This window comes from Lagopus leucura, unplaced genomic scaffold, assembly GCF_019238085.1.
Source record: "Lagopus leucura isolate 7727_CA_CO unplaced genomic scaffold, USGS_WTPT01 Super-Scaffold_100157, whole genome shotgun sequence".
NCBI lineage: Eukaryota > Metazoa > Chordata > Aves > Galliformes > Phasianidae > Lagopus > Lagopus leucura.
Window position 1 is genome coordinate 31339035 of NW_024962334.1, and position 27724 is coordinate 31366758.

A 27724-nucleotide genomic window follows, 5' to 3' on the forward strand; every position below is an offset into this window, starting at 1 on the left:
TCGGTCATATTTCCAGAGAGGGAAATGCTTTTTGAATCAAGTAGCTATAAATAAGAAGGGGATAGAGGAGGCACCAAGCAGTCCTACATAAACACAGAAAATAAAGTTTCTGTTTCTTACAGTGGTTATTTACAGTGACAACTGAAAACATTTAATTTGCATAACGACATACTGACATTTTACCTTCTGATGCATGCAAGGAGATATAATTAGCTGAGAAGCCCTCAGAAGAAATGCCGCTGTTGGTCACAAAGTACAACATCATCACATTGCCACCACTAGTAAGAGATGGTGGAATTGATCTTCCACAGTACCTGCAGCAAAAAAATGACCCAAATTGAGTGATGGTGCTTCATGAAGCATCTGTATTACTGGAAGATTCGGTTTTTGTGAGGTTTGAACAGCTGCATATATATGATGTCACCTCTGAACTATAGAGATCTCAAACATAAACGCTGTATCGTGAGGCTAAATAACACTCTTCACGTACAAGAATACAGATCTAACATTTGTGGCAAAGTCAGAGGAGAAATTGTTTATCAAGTTGCGCAGTTCTTACTGAAATTAGTCCATGCTCTACCTACAGCATAGCCTGACTGGCTGACAAAAGACCAGGGTGGCAAAATGCTCTCCACTATAATATGATGGTCATTTGCTCTTTATTTTCCAAAATATTGCCATATCTAGCAACTATTTTATAGACTGTAAATGCAGTTGAGTTCTGTGCTCAAGTAGATGAAATGTTCTTGAATTCTAGGCTAGCAAGAAAACCCTGTATATAACAGAGCTGATTAAGAGGGAGAGAGAAGAAAACATTTGTTAGATTTTTCCAACCTAATAAAACAGCACAAATCAGGAGGAAGTGAAAATAAAACTCTATAAGACAATGACTTCAGTTTAATTCTTGCTGAGATCCGATACACATCCTTTTAAGTAATCTCTTTTAAATGATCTTTCTTTCATCTCTGCAGGTGTTCCAAATCATGTGTTTTCCTTAGAACAGATATATTAATGCTTTTGAATATATTTCCCATATATCAAAATGTTAATGGAGCTGGTCAGTGGCAGCTACTCTCCTAGTATATAGCATTTATTAAATGGGGTTCTTGTTCTCTGGTTGAGGAGAGGAAGTTGCCTTTACTATGCTAGCAGAATTGCTGTTAATGTTTCAGTGGAGTGATTAAACTACATGCAAAATTTAAGGAAACAAATTGGAAAGATGTACAGAAACAGAACAGAGCACACTCTACAGTAATTAAGTTCTATAGGCTAATGAACATACCTCCCCAATTTTTGCATAGTGCTGTTGTCATATATTTCAAGATAATCCATTCTGCAGTTGCTGTCAAATGGCAAGTTAAATGATGTGAACGTCAGGCGGATAAGGTATCCAGATTGAATGCTGATGGTCCAGGTACAATTAATACCATGTGGGTAGACATCTGGGTAACCAGGACTTGTAATTGTTCCTTCTAAGCCAGTGAGAGACTCCCCGCATACTGTAGAGATTTTAAACAAGTTAAATAATATGTTAATTCAACTACAAGGCACTTACAACATTTGTTACTTTACTGATATTTCATGAACATTTTTGTCTCACGCATACTACGCTGTGATACACTTTGATTTTTTCTCCCATTATACCTTTGTAATACTCAATGGGCCTCTGTTTTCAGTGTACAAGAAAATCTATAAAATCCCAACACCCTATACACAAAACAAAATTCTTACTTGTATCTAATGGCCAGTACTGAGCTCTGAAGCCAAAGTTGGTAAGAGAGGAAGCTCTGAATTTGATATAGAGATTGTTTCTTGTAGATTGCACTCTAGATGGTACAGCTGTGCCACAATATTTTCCCAAAAGAGGAGATTCTGTGTTATTGCCATCTCTGACCTGAAGAACAGTATATTCAAAATATTCCATAAAAAGTTTGATTGTTTTAAAGTTGTAAGAGCAAATAACTTCATAAGAACAGCATCATAAAAGGCATCCTCAATAAATCAAACAGTTCTGCTTTTGTGGAAATGAGTATAAGGAGGAACACACAGCTAAGAGTTTCTGAGAATTATGTGTATTATAAATGCAATATTCTTTACCTCAACATAGTCTGAGTCACAAGTTGTTGTATTTCGAATGCCAAAGTCGATAAAGTTAAGAATCACCACTTTGCTCACTGGCTGGGAGATGATCCACTCACAGGTCTTTGGCTGGGAGGACATCCTTGAGTAGTAAGGTGAACGGATAGTGCCTTCTCCAGACAGGGAGCCTCCACAAGCTGCCAAGAGACACCAAGAATCAGTAGTTGTGATGAATGGTTTTGACAAACCCATAATATAATATCTATCAAATATTACTATATTACCATCATTATAAGGAAACCACATCTAAAATCCTGTCTTCTCATAGCATCTACTGTGGTTCAACCAGCTAGAATTAAAAACATACTTAAAAGAACACATTACTGCGTAGCATAAACGTATATTTACAGAAGTTCAATTTAACATTGACCATGAATATTTAAGAGATTTGACTCATTTCATAGAATCATAAAATCTTTCGAGTTGGACAGAATACTTAAAGGTCATCTGGTCCAACTCCTCTACGATGAATAAGGACACAGGGTGCCTCACTACACTTATTGTAAAAAATTTCTTCCTTACATCCAATCTAATCTTCGCTCTTAGTTTGAAGTCATTTCCTTTTGTCTATCACAACAGATCCTACACCAAAGTGCCTGTTCTCTTCTTTCTCACAGCCCCCCTGTAGGTACTGAAAGGCCTCTAACAAATCTCCCTGGCACACATTCCCTCTTTCAGCCTGTCCTAGGAGACAGCCTAGGAGAGGTGTTTCATCCTTCAGATGATTTTTCTGACCTCCTCTAGACAAACTCCAACAGGTCTGTATCTCTCCTATACTGAGGACTCCACATCTGGATACAGTACTCCAGGTGAAGGCTCACCAGCATAGAGCAGATGGGCAGGATCATCCTTCTGACCTGCTGGCCACACTAATTTTGATGCAGCCCAGGATGCACATTGCTGGCATCCACCAATACCCTCAAGTCCTTTTCAGCAGGGCTGTGTTCTACCATCCTTATACCTCCCAGCTTGCAATGATAGTAGGGGTTACCACAACCCCAGACTTACACTTGAATTTGTCAAACCTCAAGAGGCTCACCTGGGCCCCCATGCTCAAGGTAAAGCTTTATTACATATGCTTAGACAGATGCATTAGAGATTAAGAACTAAAAGACAGAAATAATGAAAGTATAAACATTTTGCCAGAATTATAGTTATGTTATCTTTAGTATGTTAGCGGTAAGCAATGTATTATTAATAGAAACAACGGGGAATACATTTCCAAATATGGCAGAAGTGTCTACAACAAACCTACTGCAAACATTACCTTTGTATTTCTAAAAGCAGCATTGAATAAACAAACTATTCTCTTCTTTCCCTTCCTTTGAAGTTTATCTTAGAACCAGTACGTGGATAATATAGCAGCAAAATCATTGAAAGCATTGAAATTACAAACAACTTCATTGTGCAAGTCAGCAGTTCTTACCAACTTGGTAAACAGCCCTGAAGCTAGCCCTTTGCACAGAAGCATCAGACTTGAACTCGATCCAGAGACTGTTGCTTGTAGAAGTTATTGGAGATATAGCTGTACTGTGACACAGTCTGGTAATCAGAGAAGACATCTCACTGTCACCATCTCGAACCTAATCATTAATAAGAAAAAAAGAAGTACATCAGATCATAAAAAAGAGACTTTCAAGGGGGACTTTGAAGACAGTGCTAGATCAGGCCCTGGGCAACCTGATTTAGCTATGCTCGCCCCTGTTGCAGTAGAGATGGACTATGTGATGTTTAAAGGTCCCTTTTAATTCTAAGGATTCTATGCTTCTATCCTAAAAGCTTTGGTATTTGATACCTAGACTTGATTATAGGCACAGAAGACACACTACTATCACAGATCAGAAGAATGAAACAAATTGTCTCAATGAATCACAGCTTTAAGACAGTTTGGGCATGTGCTTCCATAAGTGACATCTTTCATATGAAAGAGACAGGTAAGTTACTCACTAGTGATAACTATGATTTATTTTTTTTTTCCAGCACTAAAAGCCTGCTGTGGAAAATTAAAGGACAAGATTTGTAGTTTCCTTGCTCTGGCCATGAAGTTTATAGTGACCTTTTAATGGCGCTTCTCCAGAAATATCACGTCACATCACACATATTCATCAACACAGCCAGAAACATTCACTGCAACAAAAGGTGCAACTGTGAGTCTACAAGCAGTAAAATTTTCCATTTTTCTGAAGGGCTCAGTGCATGAAAATGATAATAAAGCTATAAAAGCTTTCAGTTCATACCTTCTGCACTGCCTTTATTCAATTTGTAAATCAAAGGAGACTTGTGCACTGCCTTATGAATCATGATTATCAAGGAGACTAGAACAGTAAGAGGTATTCGCATCTCCAATCTTCAGGCTCTGAACTCACAGGCTGTGAATAAGTCTAGGATCAGGCCAAGCAGTACAGCCAAGGTGCTCTGAACGCCCTCTGAAGCACTCATTCCATTCCAACAGGAGAGTCAAACAAACAGGTCCCAGAACATGTCCCCTGCTATTTGCCTATCAGGGACCAAGCAAAGGACATATAGTTTTCAGATCCCCTCTCGTCACCTCTTCTCTTCTCCTCAGCTGTGTCATTTCACGGGCTGAGAGAGAAGGAAGAGCTTGGAGTGCTGGGTAGACAGGTGAGCAGGCAGTGGTTCAATTGCTTTGTTTAGCAACTTCCCTGTGGAGAAATGCTTCTCTGACTAATGCACTTTAAATTTCTGTGGGACCTAGACTCAAGGTGAGAGAGTTATATGGGATTTATGAGGAAGTAAATAAAATCTCAAACTAAGCTGGAGTATTCAGAAAATGTTTATGAAGAAGTTTACAGAACTATAGTTTGCATGAGTTTACTTTTTTCTTGACCTGATTCTGCTTACGCTTTTGGTTTATAAAATCCAAATAGAAGTTATAAAAATGACAGGTTCTCTAAACCATTTGAATAATGTTTCGTATTGCCAGTTAGAAGAGCTGGCATAGCTAATACCTTACCTCTGCAGCACTATGTCACAGTCCTAAATAAGTTTTATTGTGTCTAGTTTCTCATTGCAGACCCCTTGTCCCAGGCCGCTCCTTCCTTAGTCAAAGACTAAACATCGCTCCCTTAGCCAGTGTCTGCAAGCAGCGTCTGGCTGCTGTGATTTCCTGTTATCACCAGGGATGTGAATAATATGCTACTTCTCAAAGTGACAAAATAATTGTCACAGAGTGATTTTGAAAATAACTTAAGCATCCAAAACTAAAATCCATTTCCCCAGTTGAATTTCATCATAAAATCCAGTGAAATAGTATTTTAGAAAAGCATATCTGGAAAATAGGCTTTGAAAGAACAAGACTTGAAACCACGATTCTTGTGCATTTTGCTCTAGGCTGAGCTGAGTTGATGAGAAGGAAGGCTAAGAAGTGGCAGAGCAGACAAATACAGGAAAACTGAACTACTTGTGACTGACCAGCAAACAAGGTAAATGCTTTGCTGAATTAATGCAAACTGATTGTTTCCAACAGAACTGGTTTTGTTTCTCTGGTTGTGGTGAATTTAGCTGCTGTTCCACAAGCAATTAGCATGAGGAGTACCAGGCCAAACAAACAAAAGCTGTCTGTGTTCATTAAACACACTTCTCCTCTCATTACAAAAATTAATTACACTTCATTCCAGGCAAAGTCTCTGAGTTAGAGAAGGAGAAACAGGAGCAATGTTAGCACAATAACAAATCTTATACAAACAGATTAACTAAAGGGAGCTCACCAAGGCCTGTGCCTCACTTACTCGGAAAGAGGTTAAACACAAAACCTCACAACTGCACAGCCCCGCCATGCCACACTGCTGTGGTTGAAGCTGCCTGTAAGCTTGGCCCTGCTGGACCTCGGACTGCTTCTCCCAGTGCCTCCCCACTGGCCACCAGCTTCCCTCTTCCATGCACCTGGCTTATCCATGATAGCTACATCATCCAGGGGCTGTAGCTGAATTTGTTTTATGCCTGTTTATCTCCATGCAGTGCAACCAGAGTTCTGTACAGATAGCAGCCATTTCATGTAGAATGAAGTCATTCACTCTTCCTTAAGATGAACTGGGCTGTGACACAGAAGACCTGTCATGCTGTCCTTGTGAAGATGGCACAGGCTGGCTGAACCCACTAGAACTTGCTGGAGCCTGAAGGTTCTCCCACCTTGCCCAGGGCTGCATTTCAGCTCCCAGGACCATCAGCTGCTCCCCATGAGGGGCTTCAGCAGAACCAGGCTCCAGCTTTTATCTACAACACATGGTCTAGCCCAGTCTTGGCTTGTTACTATCCCCCAGAGAAAGGAATTCATTGCCTGAGGCTGATGCCAGTCACCCTGTTTCTGGCTGAGGTAGTGGGACAGCTCTGGCTGTGGTGCTCATCCCTGCTGCCTCCAGTGGGAGCTCCCAGTGATCCCCACCAGTACCAGCCCTACACAACCAAACTTCATCTGTGGTTGATTAAAGACATGCAGATCTAGATTTAATGGGCTTAGGGGTAAGAAAGAAGTTGAATAAATAATACCTATCATACTTAAAAGGTGGCACTTAGTAGATTTAGATGAAACATGAAGATGTTAGATCAACGAAGAAAGTGCTTTTGAGATCACATACAATTTATCTGCAGTATATGCTGGATGACAAAAATTACTATATTATTATTATATTTTTCCATATAGAAGCATTCTGCATATACCATTTTTCTATAACAACAATTCTGAACGCAAATATAAGTATTAAAATATGTAGTGTGCTTTGTCTTTTCCACAAAAGGAGTTTTCAGCATAACACCACAACTTCCGAAAACGCTGCCTAGAGACTGTTGCATTATTTCTGTTTTTCTTGTTTGACATGCATTTACTTAAGGTCCAAACTCTATCTTCATCATGTACAGGAGATTAAGAATTAATGCTATACTAGAAAGATTTCCTTGTTCTCTTATCTTTCAGTCCCTCTGAGTCTGGAAACCTAACACAATGATATACTTAAACCTTTGATGAACATCTGGTTCTACAGTGGCCCTTGAGAAAGAAACCACGCTATCTCGGATTATAAATACATTTAAACAACCTTTCACATGAACTGCTAAAGAAAAGTCACCTCAATATAACTCAATGAGCAACCAGCGTGGCTCTCCAGCTCCAAATGTGTGAAGTTGAGGTATATCTTTTCATCCTCTGGCTGTCTGATAATGTAGATACATTGTCGACTGCTAATAAACGGATTAGGCCAGAAAGGAGATGTAATAACCCCTTCACTATCAGCGTAGTTTCCTCCACAACTTAGATCTGCTGTATTAAGAAAACAAAACGTTAGTTGAAATATTCACAACTACAGTAATTCTTTTAGTTTAGGTTGCCCCTGAGCAACGGCTGCAAATCCAAGACACTATGTTATTAAATTGCAAGTGTTAATTGCAGTCATCTGTCTCCCGTTGGCTATGCCTTAGAAAGGTTACAGACTAAACTTTAATACTGATTTTTACTTACCAGCTGATGTTGTATAGACAATGTGAAAGCCCTTGTCAGTAACCACATCATCAGAGTGAAAGTGAACCCATGCATATGGTCCAGTTGTTTGGAGGGGGGGTGGAGATCCAGTGCTACAGTATTTACCAAGGAGAGTGTCTTCTGAAAGAAGGCCATCTCGAATCTAGACAGAATGATAAATCACCTGTTTAGGATTATCAGATGCGTGTCAACTGTGGACGGTACAAATACTTTAAGTTGTATTGGGAGGGGCAGGAGGAAAGCCTATGGTGGAAGCTCCAGACACACAGGGAATAGAAATAGACTAACCAGCTTATCTGGTAGCGCTCCTAGGAGAGCATGGGGTTTGTGAAAGGGAAAAAAAGTATCAGATCTAGTGTTGAACTGTTTTTCTGAAACCACGCTCTGCAATATTCAGTTATGACACTGTCATTTTTGTGAGAGGGCATTAGTGAAAACTATTACTTTGCATTTGAGTGTAAGGCCTAAGATCACTCAAAGAGTAGTAGATTGTACTGTAATATGAACCCATTAATTTTAGTTCCTTTTGTCTAATTCTTTTACTTAGGTTAATACTCAGTGGGTTGATATTCAACTAGGAAGTTGGAGACTGAACCTTGCAAGGAAGTGAAAGCTTCCCACCAGACAGTTGACCTGAATCCTATCCTCCCTAGTTGCAGGACTTCCAGTGACTTCAGTGGAATGGAATTCCATCTTCTTTTTGTTTTTACCAACAGTACCTGAGTGCAGTACCGGCTGTAGTAAGTACAAATGAATATTTTAACCCAAGATTTAACATCAAACAGTATACTTCTCTACATATAAAAAGTTTTGAAATATCTTGTTTTGTAGTAACCTTGCCATAAAATGAAGTCATAATGCACAATTAAACCTTACCTCTAAGTAGTCATAACTGCAGTTCTCATGGTGTTCTAGGCTTAGTGTGCCAAAAGCAAAAGTGATGAGGAGGCCAGGATCGGTTGAAATGGTCCAGATACAGTTCCTATTTACAGGATAGTTACCAGGGTACCCTGGAGAGCTTATTGAGCCATAAGTACCTGTTAGCTCACCACCGCATTCTAACAGAAAAAAGACATACAACAATATAGTCTTTAACACTGCACATCGGGTCAAAAACTGAACTGCAGGTACCCAGAATAAATTCAGAAACAAAAAATAAACCCAAACAAATAGAGCAACTAGTTGCATCTTCCTGTACTTTTTATAATTATTTACACAGCTCAGTTATAAAATCCAAATCTCCCATTATTTTTTCTGTGAAAGATTCTTTCACAATTATAATGGAAATATTGTGAGAAGAAAATCTTCTTAGATTAAAAAATTGTTTTAAAAATTGAATGTATTGTTTTAGATTGGCTTTATTAAATTAATCTGAATTTCTTTCTGTTGTATATAGAGTCACTGTATTTTACCCTAGCACACATCTGTTCTCATTTTTAAGAGAGTAGATTACAGGGAAGGATGTTTTATGTACATACTGTAAAAGCACCTCCCCCTCCCCCATACCAGGAAGGTAATGGCAGGGGCAACTCATGTCTTCTATCTAAGAGCTGGAGAGGTCAAATCAAATCTATATCTCTTCCTCTTTGTTTTTATTTCTTAAAAAACAAACAAACAAACTCTGTTTTCAATTTGTGTCCATATTTGTCAATTAGTAATTACCTATCTAATAATGTAAATTGAAGAAAGAAAAAAAAAAAAAAAAAAAAACACATTAAAAAGAGCATTTCAGTAAGCATTCCTGGAAAAAAAGTTTTGCCTCTGAATTTTCCTTGCCTTTTTCTCCTCCCCGTCCCATGTTTCCTTCAGAACACAACCTAGTCCACTTTTTTTTTTTTCTAGACAGCACACAGAAGACTGAAGTGAGCTTGATGCTGCACAACATGATTTAGAGTTTCTCTCTGGGAATGCACTTCCTGGAAGAGCCATTTAATTAATGTTACTACACCACTTAAATTTCTTATTTAGAAATAAATCAGCCACTTTTCTCCAAAGCTGCAAACACGTTGCATTACCTGACATTTCATCCAACTTACCAGGATCGCGAGAATCCCAATGAACAGTAAAACCTCCAGTAGTAATGGCGTGATTTGAGCGAAACCAAAAATAAAGGGAATTGTGGGAACTGAAAAGCTCTACAGGAGGGTCAGAACCACAGTATTTTCCCAGCATGTGCGCTGATGCTGAAGCTCCATCGTGGATTTGAAGGAAGTCAGAGTTGCAGTCAGTACTTGCCTCCAGTTGGAAGAATGGGAAAGTAATATGCAGAATCTAACAGGAAGTAACAAAATAAGTAATCTCTATTTTCCCATCTGCAAAGATTGTGCTGTAATCCTACATAGAGCTGATATTATTGTTCACACAGCTTTGAGTATCTATGTGCTTTGGAGTCATTATGACATTTCCTGAAGAGTTCCAGGACAGAAGATACTACGGAATCTTAGGGTCAAAATAAAGGGGAGGAGATCAGAAAGGATTTGGATATGGAAATAGCACTGTTCCCATAAATATATGATCGATATCATTTCCTGTGTCTGCCACATACTATACTGGAAAAGGCTTGAAATCAGATCTAGAAAGTTTTATAATCTATTCTATGACTGAAAATACTGTCATGGGAGTTTTGTACTGGCGCACTGTAAATACTCTCTATATAAACAGTAATATACACAGCTTCAGGTAAGTTCAGATCCCCTGCGGATGAGCTTTGATATAGCTCTGCTGAAGACAATAGTAGTCCCTGTGAGTCTAAAAGCTGAAGATATGCTGCATATAGTGTTCTATAAATCAATAGCAACTGCTAGTTTATAAAACTATGTATTTCATTCCTATGCAATGTCAAAAGTAGATTGAAAATTTTAATCCCCAGTAAGAAGTTCAGTGCTAGATGGTGAGCTAATGTATCTTTTTATAGTGAATTATAACACAAATTAAATCCTTAGTTGCAGATTAAAATCAGAACATTTAAAAAATAATCCTTAAAATAATTAATTATTGCATATAACTACTGACCATATGAATTCAGCAATCCACATTTCTGTAGCTCAGAAATGAGAAATGGAAAAACAGAAAATTGTTCTGGGATCACTTAACTTATGAACTAACTGTGGAGCCAACCAGAGCAGAGCTTTTTGAATAATTACAGATGAAGCCCAGTCTAAAGCAGTAGAGGACAGGCACCTTCCGTAGGTGGTGGTGGATGATGCCAGTTCTCACAAACTTGTCAGAAATCTCCAATAATTTTTTATTATAGAATCATAGAATGGCCTGGGTTGAATAGGACCACAATGACCATCTAATTTCAACCCCCTCTGCTACGTGCAGGGTCACCAACCAACAGACCAGGCTGCCCAGAGCCTCATCCAGCCTGGCCTTGAATGCCTCTGGAGGTGGGGCATCCACAACTTCCTTGGGCAACCTGTTCCAGTGCGTCACCGACCCTCTGTGTGATGTATCCTGCAGTTGAGTTTGTTTTTTTATTTGTTGTTGTTTTTTTAAAATGTGATTATTGTGAGAAAGAATAAATTGTGATCCTCAGTTTTACTAGAAAAACTTTGAAAATGTAGCCCACATTAAGGAGCCTGAAGGATTGTAAGAATACAGAACTTGTGACCATCTTTATGTCATGTGTTCACAAATACGTCACATGTACTCTGGTGAGCTGAGGCTCCTGCAGAGGGTTTCTTTAACTTGAACTCTATTTTACCTTGTCGAGAGCAGTTTGAATAACCCAGGCACAGCTGACCCCATTATCATAGCGCTGGCTGCTTGGGTTGTTAGGGTAACTGAAAGTCCCCCTGGAGCCTGAAAGATATTCTCCACAAGCTGCAACAAAAAAATTAAATTGATTAATTCATGCTATCACAGTACAGACTCAAACAAAACTAAACTTCCTACATATGTTTGGCTTCCTAAACATCTAGAACAAAGATAAAAGACTCTTCAGAATTTCCTTTAAAGTGAAATGGCATTAAAAAAAGAAAAAGAGAGAGAAAAATTACTTCCTGAATGAAAAGTAGTTCCTGGAAAATGGATAAAAATTTTTCAGCTGGAACACATGAACCAAAAGATGCTGGTTCTGCCTCAAGGAACCATCAATAAATTCTTGTTTCCAGAAAGCTAACTCCAGATTGAAATCCTCCATTTTCCCATCTACATAAATAACGTTTTGAAGCTAACATGACATAACATTTTATTTCTCAATGGTGGTGCATCATAGAAGGTATCCTTCAGATGCTTCTTTGTCCTGTATATAACCTTGGCTCAGATATCTGCTGCTGATTACACCTCTCATGATAGACCATGGTCTCTTCTCTTACTGAGCCATTCAGTGAGTGGCAGCTGTGAATGGAAAATCCACAACAGCTATGGAAAAATATATCCATAAAGCACCCAAATACAGTGTACATGGAGCTGCCATGTGCAAGAAGCAACTGTAGTTTAACATTCAGCTGACAATAAAGCAATATTCAATTCTAAGTGCACTAAAATATTTTGTATGAAGAAATGGTAAAAAAAAAAATTTTTGTTTGAAATACCCTTTTACATCTCACAATTTCTCAAACAGATTCAAGATTATCATAATAGAATGTATCACTTTTCCATTGATTAAGAACTAAAAGAAATATTGATTCATTGCAATTTGTCACTGGATATTAAGTGATCTTTTACACATTTACATTATGAATTGTTAAAAAATATTCCATATGTATATCCTTAATAACAACAAAAAAAAATCCGGTTTAGAAACATAAGGAAAATAGAAAGAGCTTGAAATAACTCTAAAATAGCCTAGATTTCACAGCAGCTGAGTGAAAAGTTCACATTCCACATTCTGTGAAAAGTTAATCTGCTTTCTTCACATCAACTTGCAATAAATATGAGCCATCTGACAGATGGATGCCACAGGGACACTCACTGGAATGCTGTCCTGTCTTAGCTCAATTAAAGTTACTGGCAAAAAAACCCGAAGCAGAACAACAGATACCGAGAAGAAATTGCACAGGCAGGAACTTGCAGTCATGCTGTAAAACTCCAAGTAGACCTGCTACTCCATTACACTCCGATGGATTAACATAAAACAGCTGTAAAGAAAAATTAACTCCAGGAGACTTTGGATCAGAACTTATAGTCCACCAAGACAAAGGTTGTTTGTTTGGTTTTTTTCCCCCCTCTCATATCTTTATTCTTAAAAACAAAGTGATCACACAGAGCAAGCATTTACAAGCTGAAGTCTGGCACCCATTTCAGCCGAGGAGGAAGTTGCTGACATACCATGCTGGGCAGTCTGGCACTGTGGTCCTGTCCAGGCACTGGTACACTCACAGGTGTAACCATTGAGCCCATCCGTGCAGCTTCCACCATTCTGGCACGGGTTGCTAACGCATTCGTCAATGTTCTCCGTACAGTTAGAGCCTGTCCAGCCTGCACTGCACAGGCAGAAATATCCAGAGGTCACTGCCTACAGATATGAACAAATGCAATAAATCTAGTGAGCATGGGTCACCTAAAAGAAACAGTGTGGTCAGTAGAAGGACTGATATTTACACTTACTTTATGTGGAGATACCAGAACAAACAAATCATTTAGAACGTAATGGCTTTGGTGGTTAGCGGTGAAAACCAACATAAAGCCACAGCCTAATCCAATTACCTAGCTCTTTTTTCTTCTGTCAAGTTATTTATTTGCAGAGCTCTTTCTTCAGAAAGTCAAAATCTGCATTCGTTCAGAAAACTGTTTGGCTTTGAAATGATCACATTGGAGACAAGTCAGTCATGTTACCTATAACTTATAAACAGCAAACCATGGTGGCAATGGTTTATAAATAGTTTCTCTCAAGCCTGTTTTCTTGGAAGTCTGCAGTTGCATTGTCAGTTACTTAATTTTAACCCTGAGGGTTGTTAAATAGGAACACTTTCACTGGCTACTCTGTATTATTCCTGCTTCTTTCCTATTTATTTTCCTCAACCTTTACTATTTCTTATACACAAGTTTTTCCACATATTTAATTTCTTATGACTTCTTTCCTCATATTTCTTGCTTTTTAGATATACTTTTTACAGGTAAAGCAGAGTGCAGTATATCAAGGTGCATGCTAACTGCCATCTTTGATGTCTCACAATCAATATATTATAATGGATGAAGTGGGGTGGGGAGATTGTCTCCTTTAGAAAAGAAAATGCAATAATATCATATGGTCTGTTTCCACCCATTTAATGATTCTGATTCCAGAACTATTAAAGGGAAGAAACAACATGGACAAACAAGATCAAACATTACTTGAACAACAAATGTTCTATTTGGAATGTTTCTACAAAATCATCACTGTAAATATCTTCTGCAATAGAAGAATCTAAATTCTCAGATCCATAGCACAGACTTCCCAAAGCACAGAGGACTTCTTTCAGAAAACCAAACACCTTTATAAGATCCATGTGGACGAACTAAATGGTCACTGTGCATGAGAACAAATTCACACCACCAATCAGTAAAGGACAAAAACGCCCAGCTCTCCCCAACCAGCATTCCCATCACTGTTCTGGGGGTACCAACTCTCCCTCCTCTAAGGCAGCCCAATAAGAGTATCCTGAAACCCTCTCAATTTTCTCCAGGTGTATCTGCTGATCTTTCACTCTCCACTGACTTCATCTCATTACCTGTAGCAAGCCTGCACTCAGATTCCAGTCTCAGCAATCTCCTTGTTGCTAGCAATGATAATTTCATAATGTTGTCACTGTGAGCAGTCCAGCACTTACCAAGCACTGACCATTTACACAGGGGTTTTGCAGCTGACAGATATCAGTAAGAGGAGAGCACCCATTTGGTCCATATCCACTTCCAGTGTACCCAGATGTGCACGAACAAAATGGCATTAGTGCTTGAGATGTAAGGAAAAAAACAGAATATAATTCAGTCCTCGTTACAATGAGGATACCAACCTTGACTGTAAAGGTCCTCAACATTTTGAAGCTGAGCCATCATGCATTCTAAATTATTAGATCCGATTCAATCTTATTTTGATTCCTGTCTAATTTTGGTACTTTCCCTGGTCTGTGTCCAGTTTGGTCATGGAAAGTTTCTGTGTTAGTATGTGAGAGTCCAAACAATTTCATGGGAAGAATTGGAAGTAGTCAAAGAATACAAAGGAGAAAAATGGTTAAAGGCAGCTGAAAATAGAAAATGGTGATGACCTTAACATTTTAATGACTAGGTCTGCTCTTTGGTGTGAAGCCTCAATTTCTATCAATGTTTGCAGGAAGGCTGGCTTTACCCCACACCTGTTTGCTCTCTTGAGGAAGGAAAAATCTTCTCTCTTGAGAAGATTGTGGAGAATGGGTTCTAGGGTAAATACATTGCTACAAAGTGGGTTCCTTGGGATACTGATAATACTTACAGTCCTTAAGCAAATGTCCTACCTGGAGTAGAGGTACAGGTAGCCAATGGATGGCACCCTCCATTATTTATCGAGCAGCTATCAACCTGGGTACACGTTTGTCCATCTCCCTCATAACCTGTACAGAGGTAAATCTTAGTCTGCAACAAACTATGTTCTCTGTGCATCAACAGCAAAACAAGCATCTGTGAGAAAAAAACTTTAAGTTGTAAAATTATAGTCTGTGCAGTTAAAGAGAGAAATCTGAGATAGTAGATAAGATCTGGCATATTTATTATGTTCCTACGTTATAAGGATGGATTATGAACTTAACTAAATCCTTATATGACTTTAGAAAAACATTACACTAGTATTACCCAAATATAGGTGAGGTCAGAATGAAGCCATTGGAGCTCAGTTCTATCAGGGCATGCTGCTGTAACACTGCGACACAATGAAAAGGGCAGAAATGACAGCCAAGTAGCAAAGTCCTAGGCTGCAGCAAGTGAGTACGTGCTCAGATGTGGCAGCCATGGACACAGGAAAAAAAAAAAAAGAAAAACATCTGCTTCCCCATTGCAGGTGGGAATTTCCAGCAAGATACCTTTGCCTCCACAGCCAAACCTTAAATGAGGTCTGGAAAGTCCTCTCAGTCACACAAATGCGCTGCATGCACCTGAGCTCCCCTGACTTGGCCCTGCCTTCCCACCAGGTGCTCAATTACTTGTTCAAAGCTGTGATTTAGCATTTCTGCTACAGCTACCCTACCTATACTTCTGCACCCAGCCACCTCCAAGCAATTCAAGGCCTCCTGCTTGTGAGGGCTGCCCTCGGGTTACAAACACAATGTCTGCTTCCTCCTGGAAGGCTCAGCAAGACAAAAATGCTGAGGCACAACTGCACAGTTGTGGTTCACTGCACCATATCAAGATTAGCCTGAGGCCATGTTTCCAACATGGTGATAGAGCTCTTCAATACCTACTAACAGAGAGCCTTCACTATCTACATTTTGCTGCTATTTAGATAGATAATTGGTAGACCAATTGGAAACACGTTTTCCTGATAGTATTCACCTTACTGATTGCATGCATCTCATAAACGCATTTTAAGCCACAAATTTTATGGACATTGTCACCACTTCTGCTGGTTGACCTGCACTGTGGTGGAAACACTGCCTTCTTAGACAGCATTCAAGGCACGACAAACAATACCACTGATTTATGGCATACCAGATACTCTTTCAATTAATATGTAGACAATTACATTACTATCATAATTATGCAGTGCCTGTCTCCCCTTAATTATCTTTCCCCTCCCTACCCCCCAAAAGGAAGAATCTTGTAAAAATCAAGGCTTTACCACTGCCTACCTAGTACAAGAGAAACATTTCAGATGGTGCATCAACAGACACCTGCTCAACACAATGTTAATAAATAGCTGCAGCAGTCTGAAGATACTGCATTCAGTATTACAGCATTGTTCTGTGTATGTTAAAACTGCCCTACAGCTTTTTCAGTATGTAATAAAATAGGATCAAGTGTGTTGATAAAACTACAGATAGATTTTAAATGATGAAGATTCAACCTGGTGGACAGACTCCACAGCGGAAGGATCCTATTGTGTTGATACACTGAACCATTGGTGCTGTTGAACAGCCTCCATTATCACTTTCACATTCATCGATGTCTTGGCAACTGTAGCCATTTCCTTGCCAGCCTAAAAAGAAGCAGAGGAAAGACGTTCAAATAAATTTTAAGAAAGTGTGACTTTCTTAATTGATCAAATCTTTCCTTAGAGCAGAAAAATACGACTTTTGAATTTCCCTTCACTAACACAAGACCTGTTCCTCACATAAACAATGATAATTAAGGCTGGTCTTCAAAATAGCTTTCAAATACAACAAAGAGGTATTTGCAAGTATGCTTTATTTTAATGACACTGTGGATGTTCCAGAATCAAACACAGTTTATTTAATCTAAAGAGGTAGAAATTCTGGTTCAGTGCATACACGTAATGTTCTCATCAAAGCTTCATTGTAGCTCTGCTTAAATACTTCTAACACTCCTCCTACATCCCTCCTGTACATACAATGTACCTGACTCAGGAAAACAGACCACAGGCTTCATGGCTTGAAGGGATAATTAGATTTCTGTTAGGGTTTCCTTAAGGTAGCAGACATATTAATTGAGTCCCACACATGGTGGATAGGATTCACCTTACCTATCGCACTCTAGTCATTCTGAGCTGTAATGCCGTAAAACATCAGAAAGCACAGCAATGATAACAGAGCAGCAAAGTCCTAGGCTGCAGTAAGTGAAGACGTGCTCAGATACAGCAACCACGAGGACAAAAATACAGGAAAGAATCTGCTTACCTTCAAAAGGCTTCAGGTACACAGGGATCTCCAGCAAGATACCCTTGTCTCCACTACCAGCCCTTACTTGAGGTCTGGAAAGGGGTGGATCCTGGCTGACCCCTTCCAGTCACTCAGCTGCATTGCATACACCTGAGCTCCTGAGTTGGCTCTGCCTTCCCACCAGGTGCTCAATCACTAGATCAAGCTGTGACTTAGCATTTCTACTACATGAACTCTCGTTAAAATCAGTGAAAAGAAATAGGCACTTCAAGAATTTAATTTGTGTGACTTATTTAGATGTCCATTTAAGGATGGGATAAATCATGCTTTAAAATCCACTTTCCATGTTATGCAGATAAGACATAACATCTATGCATTTATTCTGCAGAACACAGATCAAAGGTCTTCATGAAATCACTCCTACATGGATCTTCATTCTGCTTATGACAGCAGTCCTACCTGCTGCCATCCCTCCCAGCATGAGAGCAAGGAAAGACACCATACCTGTGGGGCAGGGGTCACACGAGTAGGAGCCGAGTGTGTTGTGGCACTGCACAAGTGGATTCTGTGAACACGGAGGGTCAGGAAGGCTGCATTCATCTATATCAGCACTGCAGATGGGGCTGCCAGGAGGGGACATCCAGCCAACGTCACAGATACAGCTATACTTGGGCTGCACATATATAGTGCATATTTCAGAGGAATGGGAAAGGATAAGAGTTCATTTTATAAATCATCTCTTAAACTACAGCAAGAAAGCTTTCTGAGCATTGCATGGTTTGCACATTTTGTTTCTGGAATTGCTTTGATAGTGTTTTTCATTTATTCCTCTTTCTGAATTTAACTATTTAAATAGTGGAAGGAGCAGCAGGCTCATTTATTATGTTCCTCAAAGTAACCTGTAATTTAGCCTGAGTCTTCCAGAGAAAATGAACAGTAATTATGAACTATACATAAACATACTAAAATTCATCAACTTGCTTTGTATATAGGGTAAAGAGATCAGCATAAGCAACCTGAAATCATCTTGGCTGTTTTCTTTTAAGCAAGATTTTCAGTAACCTGTAACATGCAGAGCAAATTGCAAAACATTTTTTTCTATAATGACAACAATTTTCTCTCTTCCAGTCTCTGCTAAAGGCCAGATTTCAACATTTACCTAGCTTCAGTCCAATTAAACCTAGTGGGAGCTTTATTGTTGACTGACATAGGAACAGAAACTGTTAAGCCAAAACTGAATCCTTTTGAAAAGATTTCTCCACAAAAATGGGCAGAAAGCAACTAATGGGGTGTGAAGACGTCTACAAATCGAGAAAAGATTACGTTAGCACAAAGAACACTTGGTGTGTCTGGAACAGTGCATGGGTGTATAAGAGCGCTAAGGAGTCCAAGTCTGCCAGAGTAGTTCTGCAGGGCTGCTCTGATTGGAAAAAGCCAAAGCTGGCATCTTCCATCCATCCCTTTGGAGGGAACGCCTTGTACCTAGATTTTCTCCCCAAACAATTGTCTGGCTTGTTGCAGAAGGCCGTTCAAGTATATGCTTACATTCGCCCAGTGCAGACACTTGGACTGCTCAGGCTTAGAATCAGAGACCAAGTCAAATGGACGGTAATGAGCACCAAACACAGGCAGCAGCCACCAGACCACCTGTCAGTGTTCCATTGGTATTGCTTTTCCCAAGGAAAATAAGAACCATATTTGTCCTGAAAAATTTCAGTAATAAAATATTCCAGCAACTTCATATTGCACTCCCCAACAGCAAGAATATTATGTTTTGAATGACATTTTGGGTCAAAAACACTTTGACAAGTATCTTTAACAAGACACAAGGCATTTGCAGTTCTTTCTGTTGTCTTTGGGACATCACAGAGATTAGGTTATTTTGTACAGCGGCATTTCTTACTGTCTTCCAGCAGCAGCGTATGCTACGTAGGTTTGTGGCACTCGGTGGTATTTGTGCTGTATAATGAGATGCATATTGCTTCTTACCTCGTTGGGGGTGTCTCGTTCTGCATCAACACAGGTGCCATGCTCACAGAGCGTCTGAGATCCTTCCTGACAGTCATCAAACTTTGAGGCACAGTGGGTTCCATAGGTTTCTGGAGTACAGGAGCAGCTAAAAGTAAAAGCAGGAAGAAAAGTCTAAATGTTTTCCAAGTATAGCACATGAAGACCACATTTTTCCAATAGTAAGGGATTAGTCTGCACTCTCTGTGTGATGTTCCTCACAAAATCCCTGTGTATTTCATAATGTTGACAGTCCCATTAGTAACCTTGCACAGTGGCAAAGCTTTCCAGTAAGGACTCAGGAATCACATAGGACTCGTACATGTCCATGGCTGACCACAGTATCTTGTCACAAGCACAGGACCAGGAAAAGAGATGTCTAACACAAGGCTTCAGCAGAACATGAGCCTGGAAGTTTGCACTTCAGCCAGAGAGCACCTAAAATTTGCATTTCACTTTGTGTCCCTCGTATGTTGCCAGCTGCCTAAAGCTCTACCTCTAGCAATACACAGACATGCTTTGGCATCAGGGCTTGGTGCTTACCTCCTATCTACAATGCTCAAAGTCCCTGCCTAAGGAGCATCCCTACTCACCTTCCCAAGCTGTCATTCCTTGCACTCCCACCAAAGCAGTACTGTGCCAACTACAGCTGACACAGCAGCTTTTTCTTTTTCAACCCGCAGGGCCCACCTTGGTCATAGCATTGCACAGACACAACGAAACTGAGAGTTTCTAAGATAACTGTTCCCTTTTCTCTGGATCTTAATTATCACATGGAACAAATCTGAGAATCCAAAACACCACAGAATGGAGCCACAACCTACAGAAGGCCTCCAATCAGTTAGCTAACGTCTTCAAAAAATGAAACCGAGACACTTATTTGCAAGTGATGCGCTGAGGTGCCTGCTTCTCACACAGTACCTTACGCATCCTTGCTCACTTTCTTTTAAGCTGGCCAGTGAAAACCACTCTGCACAAGCATTTACCCACAGAATCAGAGAATTCCAGTGCAGCTGATCTGGACGTTGGAGTGATTTATTAATACACTGTGCTATCCTTGTCAGGGTATCATGTGCTGAGCTGAAAAGGCAGTGTGATAAGCCAATTGCAGGTAATTGAACCCTACACTCAGGACAAGTGACCCTGATGAACTTCAGTTTAAAAACGCCACAGTATCTTAATGCCTGTGTGCAGTCTGCTGTACTGCAAAGCTACATTGTAAGAGCCAGCAGATACACACTGGGAGTGCAGCAGATCAGCCTAGGCATGCAGAGAGGTGGCAGGCAGGGAAGAGCAGTTCTGCATGTTCAAAGTACAGAGCTGCGCAGTCAACTCCAAGGGACACAGCAGGCAATCAGAGTCTCTAAACGAGGATGAACATGGCACTGTCTCCTGCTCAGTCTGGCTAAGTTTAACCCGTTCCCAGTTTGATGCTGCTCAGTTTTGAGAAGCAGGTCAGGCTACAAGGAGCTTCAGCCAAACATCAGAGCAGAGTTGTGTGACACCGTGCTGGTCCTACCCCTGCTAACAGCACATCCTGGGGAGGCCCCAGTGTTCTGATTACCACACAAATGTCTGGTGGACGTGGTGACCCTCACACCTTTTGTCCAAATGGTGCAATGTTCCTATTGCAATGCTGACTGGGGAAAGCATTTCCATGATACTTACTGCTTCCTCATACCACAGTGCTTTCCTGTATTAGAGCTTGAGGCCTGTAACTAAAGGACCTGAACAAAGAGGGAAGACTGCATTACCCTCCATCTGATGGTACACCTGTCATTATCCCTTGGGGCTATAGAAAGTTAAATATCATTTGTTTTATCCACAGCATATGAATGCAGCAGTGCAGGAGCAGGGCTAGTAGGGTTGCTGGACCCCACAAGAGTCAGCCACAGTGCACTATCAGAATGCATTTAACGTCTGAGGAGCACTCAGAAATGAATAAGGCAAGATGTGGTTGGAGGCTAGGAAGACAATACAGTGGATGCGAAGAAAGGATAGAACAGTAATCCTGAGGGTGCAATGCAAAAAAAGCAATATCACAATTTGTATGACTCACAAAGCGATCCTCATTTGTGTGAAGTAACAGTGTAACATTTGTAGGAATAGCACTGGGAACAAACTTACAGGAATCATGACTGTGCAAACACAATGAAAACACCTGAGAGAAGAGCAAAAGGATTTGTCTATCAAACCTTAATATAATCACACACCTGTACGCTCCTGAGCACAGCTAGGAACAATAAGTAAAGGCAGGATGCTTTGTGTTGTTTCCTTCCTAAACATCTGTGTAGAGGATGGCTGCAAGGAAGCCACAAAGACCCTTAAAATCAAAGCAGAGCAGACATGCATCCCCACGCGGTTGGTAGCATCTCAGCAGCTCTATGCCACTGTGAAGCATGAGGAGCTGCATGAAAATTTCCCTTTCGTGAGGTTACTCCAAGAGCTGACAAAGCCAGGCTTATAAGCCTGTCTTATGCCAAGCAAATTTCTGTGCGTGCTAAAGCTTTCATGTTGAAGCTAGAGACTAACTGCTTTGCAGAAGGCTGTGGCATGCTATCCAGCCACTGCACAGGGAGAGCTTTGTATTACATCTGAAAGTTGTTTATCTGAAAGTTATTATTTGCCAGTATGGAAAACAAGATGTGGGGTGTTCAGGCCAGCTTGCTCTGCAAAGAGCAGCATATTTCCCAAGGAGCTGAACAAGGTCTCCCTCTGGCTGGACGCAGCTGGAGGAAGGTGAACTGCAGGGAGCTGATGTCTCTGAGGCCCAAGCACCATCCTGGCCTGTCTGCTACAGGCAGTACCTCTCCTCCCTTTGTGTGATGGGAGCTTTGCCTGTTCGGAAGCTTTCCAGCAAGTCATAGCCTTGTGGAGCAAAGCTCTTCTCCTGTCCACCTCATCCATTTCCTCACTCTCCTCTGTCTCATGGGCAGGTGATAAAGGAGGGGTGATAATCTTCATCCCCAGTGTGGTTGTGTGACAAGCCTGGTTCTTGCTGCCCTTTCTGTGTCAAAACAAGTAATATAAACACATCCGTGGTGCACTTGGCTGTACAGTACTGGGGATTTTGTGGTCTCTCAGACTGAAATGGACTATGGTGCACAGAAAATACATCGACTTCTTTCCCAAACTTGTGCTGCATGGGATAGATGTTACAAACATAGCAATGTTTTGTATAGGATTTTAGTGTATGGTTTTGAAAAATTACCTGTAGCTGCCTGGTGTGTTCACACAAGTGGCTCCATTCTGGCAGCCCAGTGCTGTTCCAGCATAAATCTGGCATTCATTAACATCCTCTGAGCAGTGGAGGCCCTAAGGTGAAATGGAACACCAGTTTATTTTCCAAGTAACAGAGAAATGAAGCAAACCATGCAGCCAAGGTTTAATATAGTTTCCAAACATACACAAACCACAGGCTGCTATCAACACAGCTTCCCTTATGAAGCATTATAACAGAACTCTATTGTTCAGCTGAGTTCTGCAATCCTGGCTATCAGTCAGAAGAGGGATGAAATATTTCAGATGTCTGCAGAGAGCATATGGACAGTTGAGTACTGCCACCTCCCCCTGCTTCCCAACTTAATAGCAAAAGGCTGAGAAAACTTCATTTCAGGCTGTTTTTATCAGGAGATGCTGTTTCATCAGGACAGAAAGCACATCAATTTTGACCCCAGTCTCACTGGGACAGCTTTCAGGCTGAGTGCCATTGAGAAAAAATGGAATCGTTCCATCTCCAAATGCATGTAACAGCACCATAAAAGCTTTTGCCAAGAAGGCCTTTGGATTTCAAAAACTTGGGATGTGATTGATTACAGACATCCCCATTTGTTTTACTTCTTTGGGCTTCAATAAATGTCATTCCTTCCCCCATTCCCTCCATATGATTGTGTCATACCAGCAGCAGGTATGCAGTTTAGTCATCCTGCTCAGCAAGAAATGAGGGTATATTGTGTCAGACCACTGACTTCATGGGACATCACCTGCATGTAACAGCACAGGGTCTGGCCCCGTGGCCTGGGCTTCCATCTTTTGGGGTATATGTCATTATTGTTGAGAATCAAATGTATTGCATTTAAAACAGATGATGACTCTGATACGGTTATTTTGCTATTCAGTGTATATCACCCCATCCCGAACAATCTTAATACACGCCTTGCCATGACTGCAATAAGCCAGGTATACCCTTGTACACGTCACACACTCAAGCTGGGCACACACTCGAGGAGGCTGAAGACTCACCCTCCAGTTGCTGGGACAGAGGCAGAAGAAGCCATCCAGCGAGTTCACGCAGCTCCCTGAGTTCTCACAGGGGTTGCTGCTGCAGGCTTTGCTCTGCAGTGTCTGAAACCCAGGAGCAGAGCAGGGAATTATCTTCCTTCTTATTTAGTGATTCTTCAGCATTTCTTCTCAAGATGAACCCTTTATTTTTATCTTTTTCTGGGGGGTTCCCCCTCACTTTCTCTTTCAGCAAATTAATTTGCAAAGCTTTGGAGCTGTTTTGAACATATCTGTACAAAAATATGACTAAAATATGACTTAGCATGACAGATCTGACACAGCATAGTGTAAGCCATGGGGTAAGAAAAGCTCTGCAAGATGTAAATACTATCAGAAACTGTTCCTCAATGACAGGCTGTTAGTGAGGCCAGGAGGGAGATCTTCATTTCACACATGACTCATCCAACAGTACTGTTTTACTGGCAGCAGTAGCTGTGGCTGCCACATGCTCATGGGGAAGCAGCCGGTTGTTGAAAATCAGCTATTTCCCATGCAGTACAAAATCCAATTTGAGTTCTCAGTCTTTGTCTTCAGAGATCAGTGAAGGAAGAGTGTATTTTTCCTTGGTATCCAGTTGTTATTTTTCACTACAACTGTTTTTCCTTTAAGGAATGCAGGCTCCTACACAGTTTATGTTTTGTAAGAAGGCATTTCACCTCCTTTACAAACCTTGGCTTTTTTTAATCTCCTATCACCAGAAAAGCTTTTCCTGAGTGATACATGAGAGGAAAGAAACCATTTAATTTAATAAAGCTTACTTTGTTTACTTGGGTAGAGCTCTTTTCTGATCTTCAGTTTATTTCCCATGTACTCACCTGCTCTAAGCTTTGAAGTTGCATGTCAAGATTTGTGACCTGCAAGAGAAATTCAAATTAATTGCACTTGGCATGAGGGTCACCGCAGAGTGACTGGGTGCCAGCATGCTGGGTTTTCTTGAGTGTTTTTTTTGGAGACAAGAGAAGTGCCGCTCTGTGAAACCAGGTGATAATCAGGTTAAAATCAGGCCCCATTCTCTGGGATTTAAGGGTTTTATGCTGAAAAGCTGACGGCTTTTCAATAGGATATATCCAAACTTGCCTACAAAAAAAGCCTATCCTGTAATGATGCGTTAAGGTACTTACCTTGCTTAACATGGACCTGTTGGAGTTTGTCCAAAGGAGGGCCACAAAAATGATCTCAAGGATGGAATGCCTTCCCTGTGATGACAGGCTGAGAGAGCTGGGACTACGCAGCCTGGAGAAGAGAAGGCTCCGGGGAGAGCTGAGAGAAGCCTTTCAGTATCTGCAGGGGGGCTTTAAGAGAGAAGCTGTAGGTGCCCCTGTTCATTGCAGGGGATTTGAACCAGATAACCTTGAAGCGTCCCTTCCAACCCAAAACATTCTGTGATTCTATAAACTTTAAGAATGTGAATACTCCAACAGGAAAGTTCAGGTACTCTCAAGAGTATGACAGACTGAGGTCTGAGGTGGTGGGCACACTGAAAGCCAAAGAAAAGTTCAGCATATCTCAGTTGGTTAAAACCACAAATAGCAAGAAGAAAATGAATTAGGGGATATGATGGATGCATATCAGAACAATATCCCATAAGGGCAGTCTCAAAGGCTATAAAATATTTTCCTATAAGGAAATCATGGCAGCACATTTAACATTTAAGCCAAGACAGATAAAGGATTTCCATCTTCTATTTTTCTGGAAAAGAATCTTTACTATCTGAAAAGACTACTTCAAGGGTCTTTTGTTTCCACTGCAAACATCTACAACAATTTGCATCCAAGCAATGGCATGTCTATGTAACACATATGGGAATACATATAGTCTATAGCCTGAATTTAGTAAGATTTGATTTCCTTAAACATCAGAGAACGTAGTCCATAGAGACGTCAACAGTGAGCAAAAGAATAATCCTGGTAACTAAAAATTATGAGAATTACAGGGATGTTTCCAGTCTCCAGATATCAAATCAGTACCTTCGATGTCAAACATACACTCTAAACTGATGTTAAATATGGACTCTGCTCCAGTTCTGAATTGAAGCCCAGAAATACCAAAATGAATCAGTAGTCACCTTATTCTGAGGAACAGAAAACTCGGAATGCTGCTGGAATACAACACAGGGGTACATCTCACCTTGGAATCCAGCAGAGAGACTTGGTGGGACACGTTCTGAGAGACTCCATTGGCTTTCTTAAGTTCTTGAATCTCTGCTTTATTTTCTCTCATCTAAATTATTAAAAAGAGACAATGTGAAATGAGTTTTGCTTCCTCAGAAGCTTGAAAGCAAGCCTCACTTTTCTAAAAGCTTGGGAAAGTTTTGTACTTTCTTCACCTTACTCTTATAAAGTCCTTCTGAATACAGAGAGCTCTGTTCCAAACACAGTTTAATCTTTTAATTACTTTATGTAATTAATTTATTACTTTACATGTCTGCAATAACTCAAATATTACAGTGCTAACAGATATAATATAGAAAGACAATTGTACCAAACAAATCAAATATTTGCTGAGAAAAATTCTGAAGAAAATTCAATTATTAATGTGCAAAACTGGAAATGAAAACACCTTAGGGATAAGTAACTACATCACCTGACTAAACATTTCTGCAAGATCTTCTTCATTAAGCTTTATTTTCCCCAGTGGTCCGGTTCTAAATTCAATGTTTTTGCTGGAGCCAGCATGGAACACCAGGTTGCCCTGCTCTGAGGACAGACGAGGCCTGTTGTATTACAGAGAAAATAAAAATAAGTTAGTTGCACATATCTGCTGCCAAAGTGTAGATTGAAAAGACATGAGGTAAAATCATTCTGTTCCCATTAATAATGCTTAAAGCCTATCTTATGAGCAGATCCATTTGCAACTGCTAATAGCACTGGTACTTACTGTTCATCATAAACATTTCTTTTCTGCCTCTTTTTTTCATAGTGGTTTGATTCACAGCTCAATCCAGCAAGCAGTAACAACAAAACTAACAGCCCAGGAACAGGAGCAGCCCAAGGCATTGCTCTCCTCCAGCTGTGCTGAGTTTGAAGTGAAACCTCTTGTGCTGAATAGTACTTTTGGGAGCCAGGCTGCCCTTTGCTCTCACACAGCTCCTTATTCACAAGGTGCCCATGCTGCTGTCCTGTCCTATAAGGGTAATCTTTATCTCAGGTATCTTAATTGAAGTTTGACAGTGTACAAATAATCCAGACACCCAGTACATTTTTTCTCTTCTGCCTGCTGGAGCTTTGAGAGATAATTAATTCAGATCTGCATGTGTCTGATCACTGTGCTTTTGACCTTTGGACAGCCAAGCACTCTGTGCCTCAGCACTGCACAGCCCAATGCAGTGGGAACATCTCACTAACCTGCACATTGAGAAAGGAAAGATAATTTGGTAGCACTGAAAGGCCCAGAGCATTATCCCCCCCAAAAAATAAGATATTAAAACCACAGTGGCTGGCAAGGAGTATTTGCATAGAAGGAGCAGCTTCCAGCCAGTAATTCATTGAGCAGATGACATAAACAAGTTAGCAGTACCAAACAGCATCCCATGGATTGCAACAGCAAAATACAGTTTTAACCAAATATGGTAGCTCTGAATTGAAAATGGCTCAGTCCCCAGATACTGAGGAGATGATCAAACAGGGGGACTTGCCTTTTTTTTTTTTTTTCTTTTTTTTTTTTTGGAACATGTAGGCTGTATTCATGATACACACTAGGGCTCCCAAATTCAGGGCCAGCCACAGACAATGGAAAAGACCAAGAAAGGATTTGGGTAGGGCTCAAAAGTATTTGAACAATGCAAAATCATCTGTTCTGAGAGCCAAAATTTGCATGTTGCCTATTTTCCTCTACCATTTCAGCAGCATCCATCTCAAAAGAAATATCATGCCTAATTCCATACCACGGACACCACTGCTTTTCAGGCCCCTGCAGCGTCCAGCCTGGCAACACGATTCTCCATGTAACCTCTGTCTATGCGGCGAGTAGGTCCAAGCTGTGACCCCAGCAGCAGCCATTATGAGTGGATGCTTCTTGAAGAGCTGGGGGCAGCCCCATATGTACTTGGGCCTATGGCTCTGCAAGCCACGATGGAACT

General features: G+C 40.5%; 1 protein-coding gene across 1 annotated transcript in view; it reads right to left on the reverse strand.

Annotated features, from left to right (window-relative positions):
- Positions 1-27724, reverse strand: part of CUBN (cubilin) — a 139914-nt gene that overhangs the window by 106625 nt on the left and 5565 nt on the right. Inside the window, exons 3-23 of the mRNA XM_042888520.1 lie at positions 26230-26359; positions 25774-25866; positions 24462-24500; positions 23608-23709; positions 22577-22680; positions 19348-19474; positions 17863-18031; positions 16587-16718; positions 15046-15141; positions 14386-14507; positions 12905-13091; positions 11337-11455; positions 9667-9901; positions 8507-8688; positions 7610-7772; positions 7221-7411; positions 3566-3722; positions 2098-2276; positions 1732-1894; positions 1283-1499; positions 184-314 (exon numbers count right to left, since the gene is read on the reverse strand). Coding sequence (XP_042744454.1) covers positions 184-314; positions 1283-1499; positions 1732-1894; positions 2098-2276; positions 3566-3722; positions 7221-7411; positions 7610-7772; positions 8507-8688; positions 9667-9901; positions 11337-11455; positions 12905-13091; positions 14386-14507; positions 15046-15141; positions 16587-16718; positions 17863-18031; positions 19348-19474; positions 22577-22680; positions 23608-23709; positions 24462-24500; positions 25774-25866; positions 26230-26359 — 3038 coding nt within the window. The remainder of the gene's footprint in view (positions 1-183; positions 315-1282; positions 1500-1731; positions 1895-2097; positions 2277-3565; positions 3723-7220; positions 7412-7609; positions 7773-8506; positions 8689-9666; positions 9902-11336; positions 11456-12904; positions 13092-14385; positions 14508-15045; positions 15142-16586; positions 16719-17862; positions 18032-19347; positions 19475-22576; positions 22681-23607; positions 23710-24461; positions 24501-25773; positions 25867-26229; positions 26360-27724) is intronic.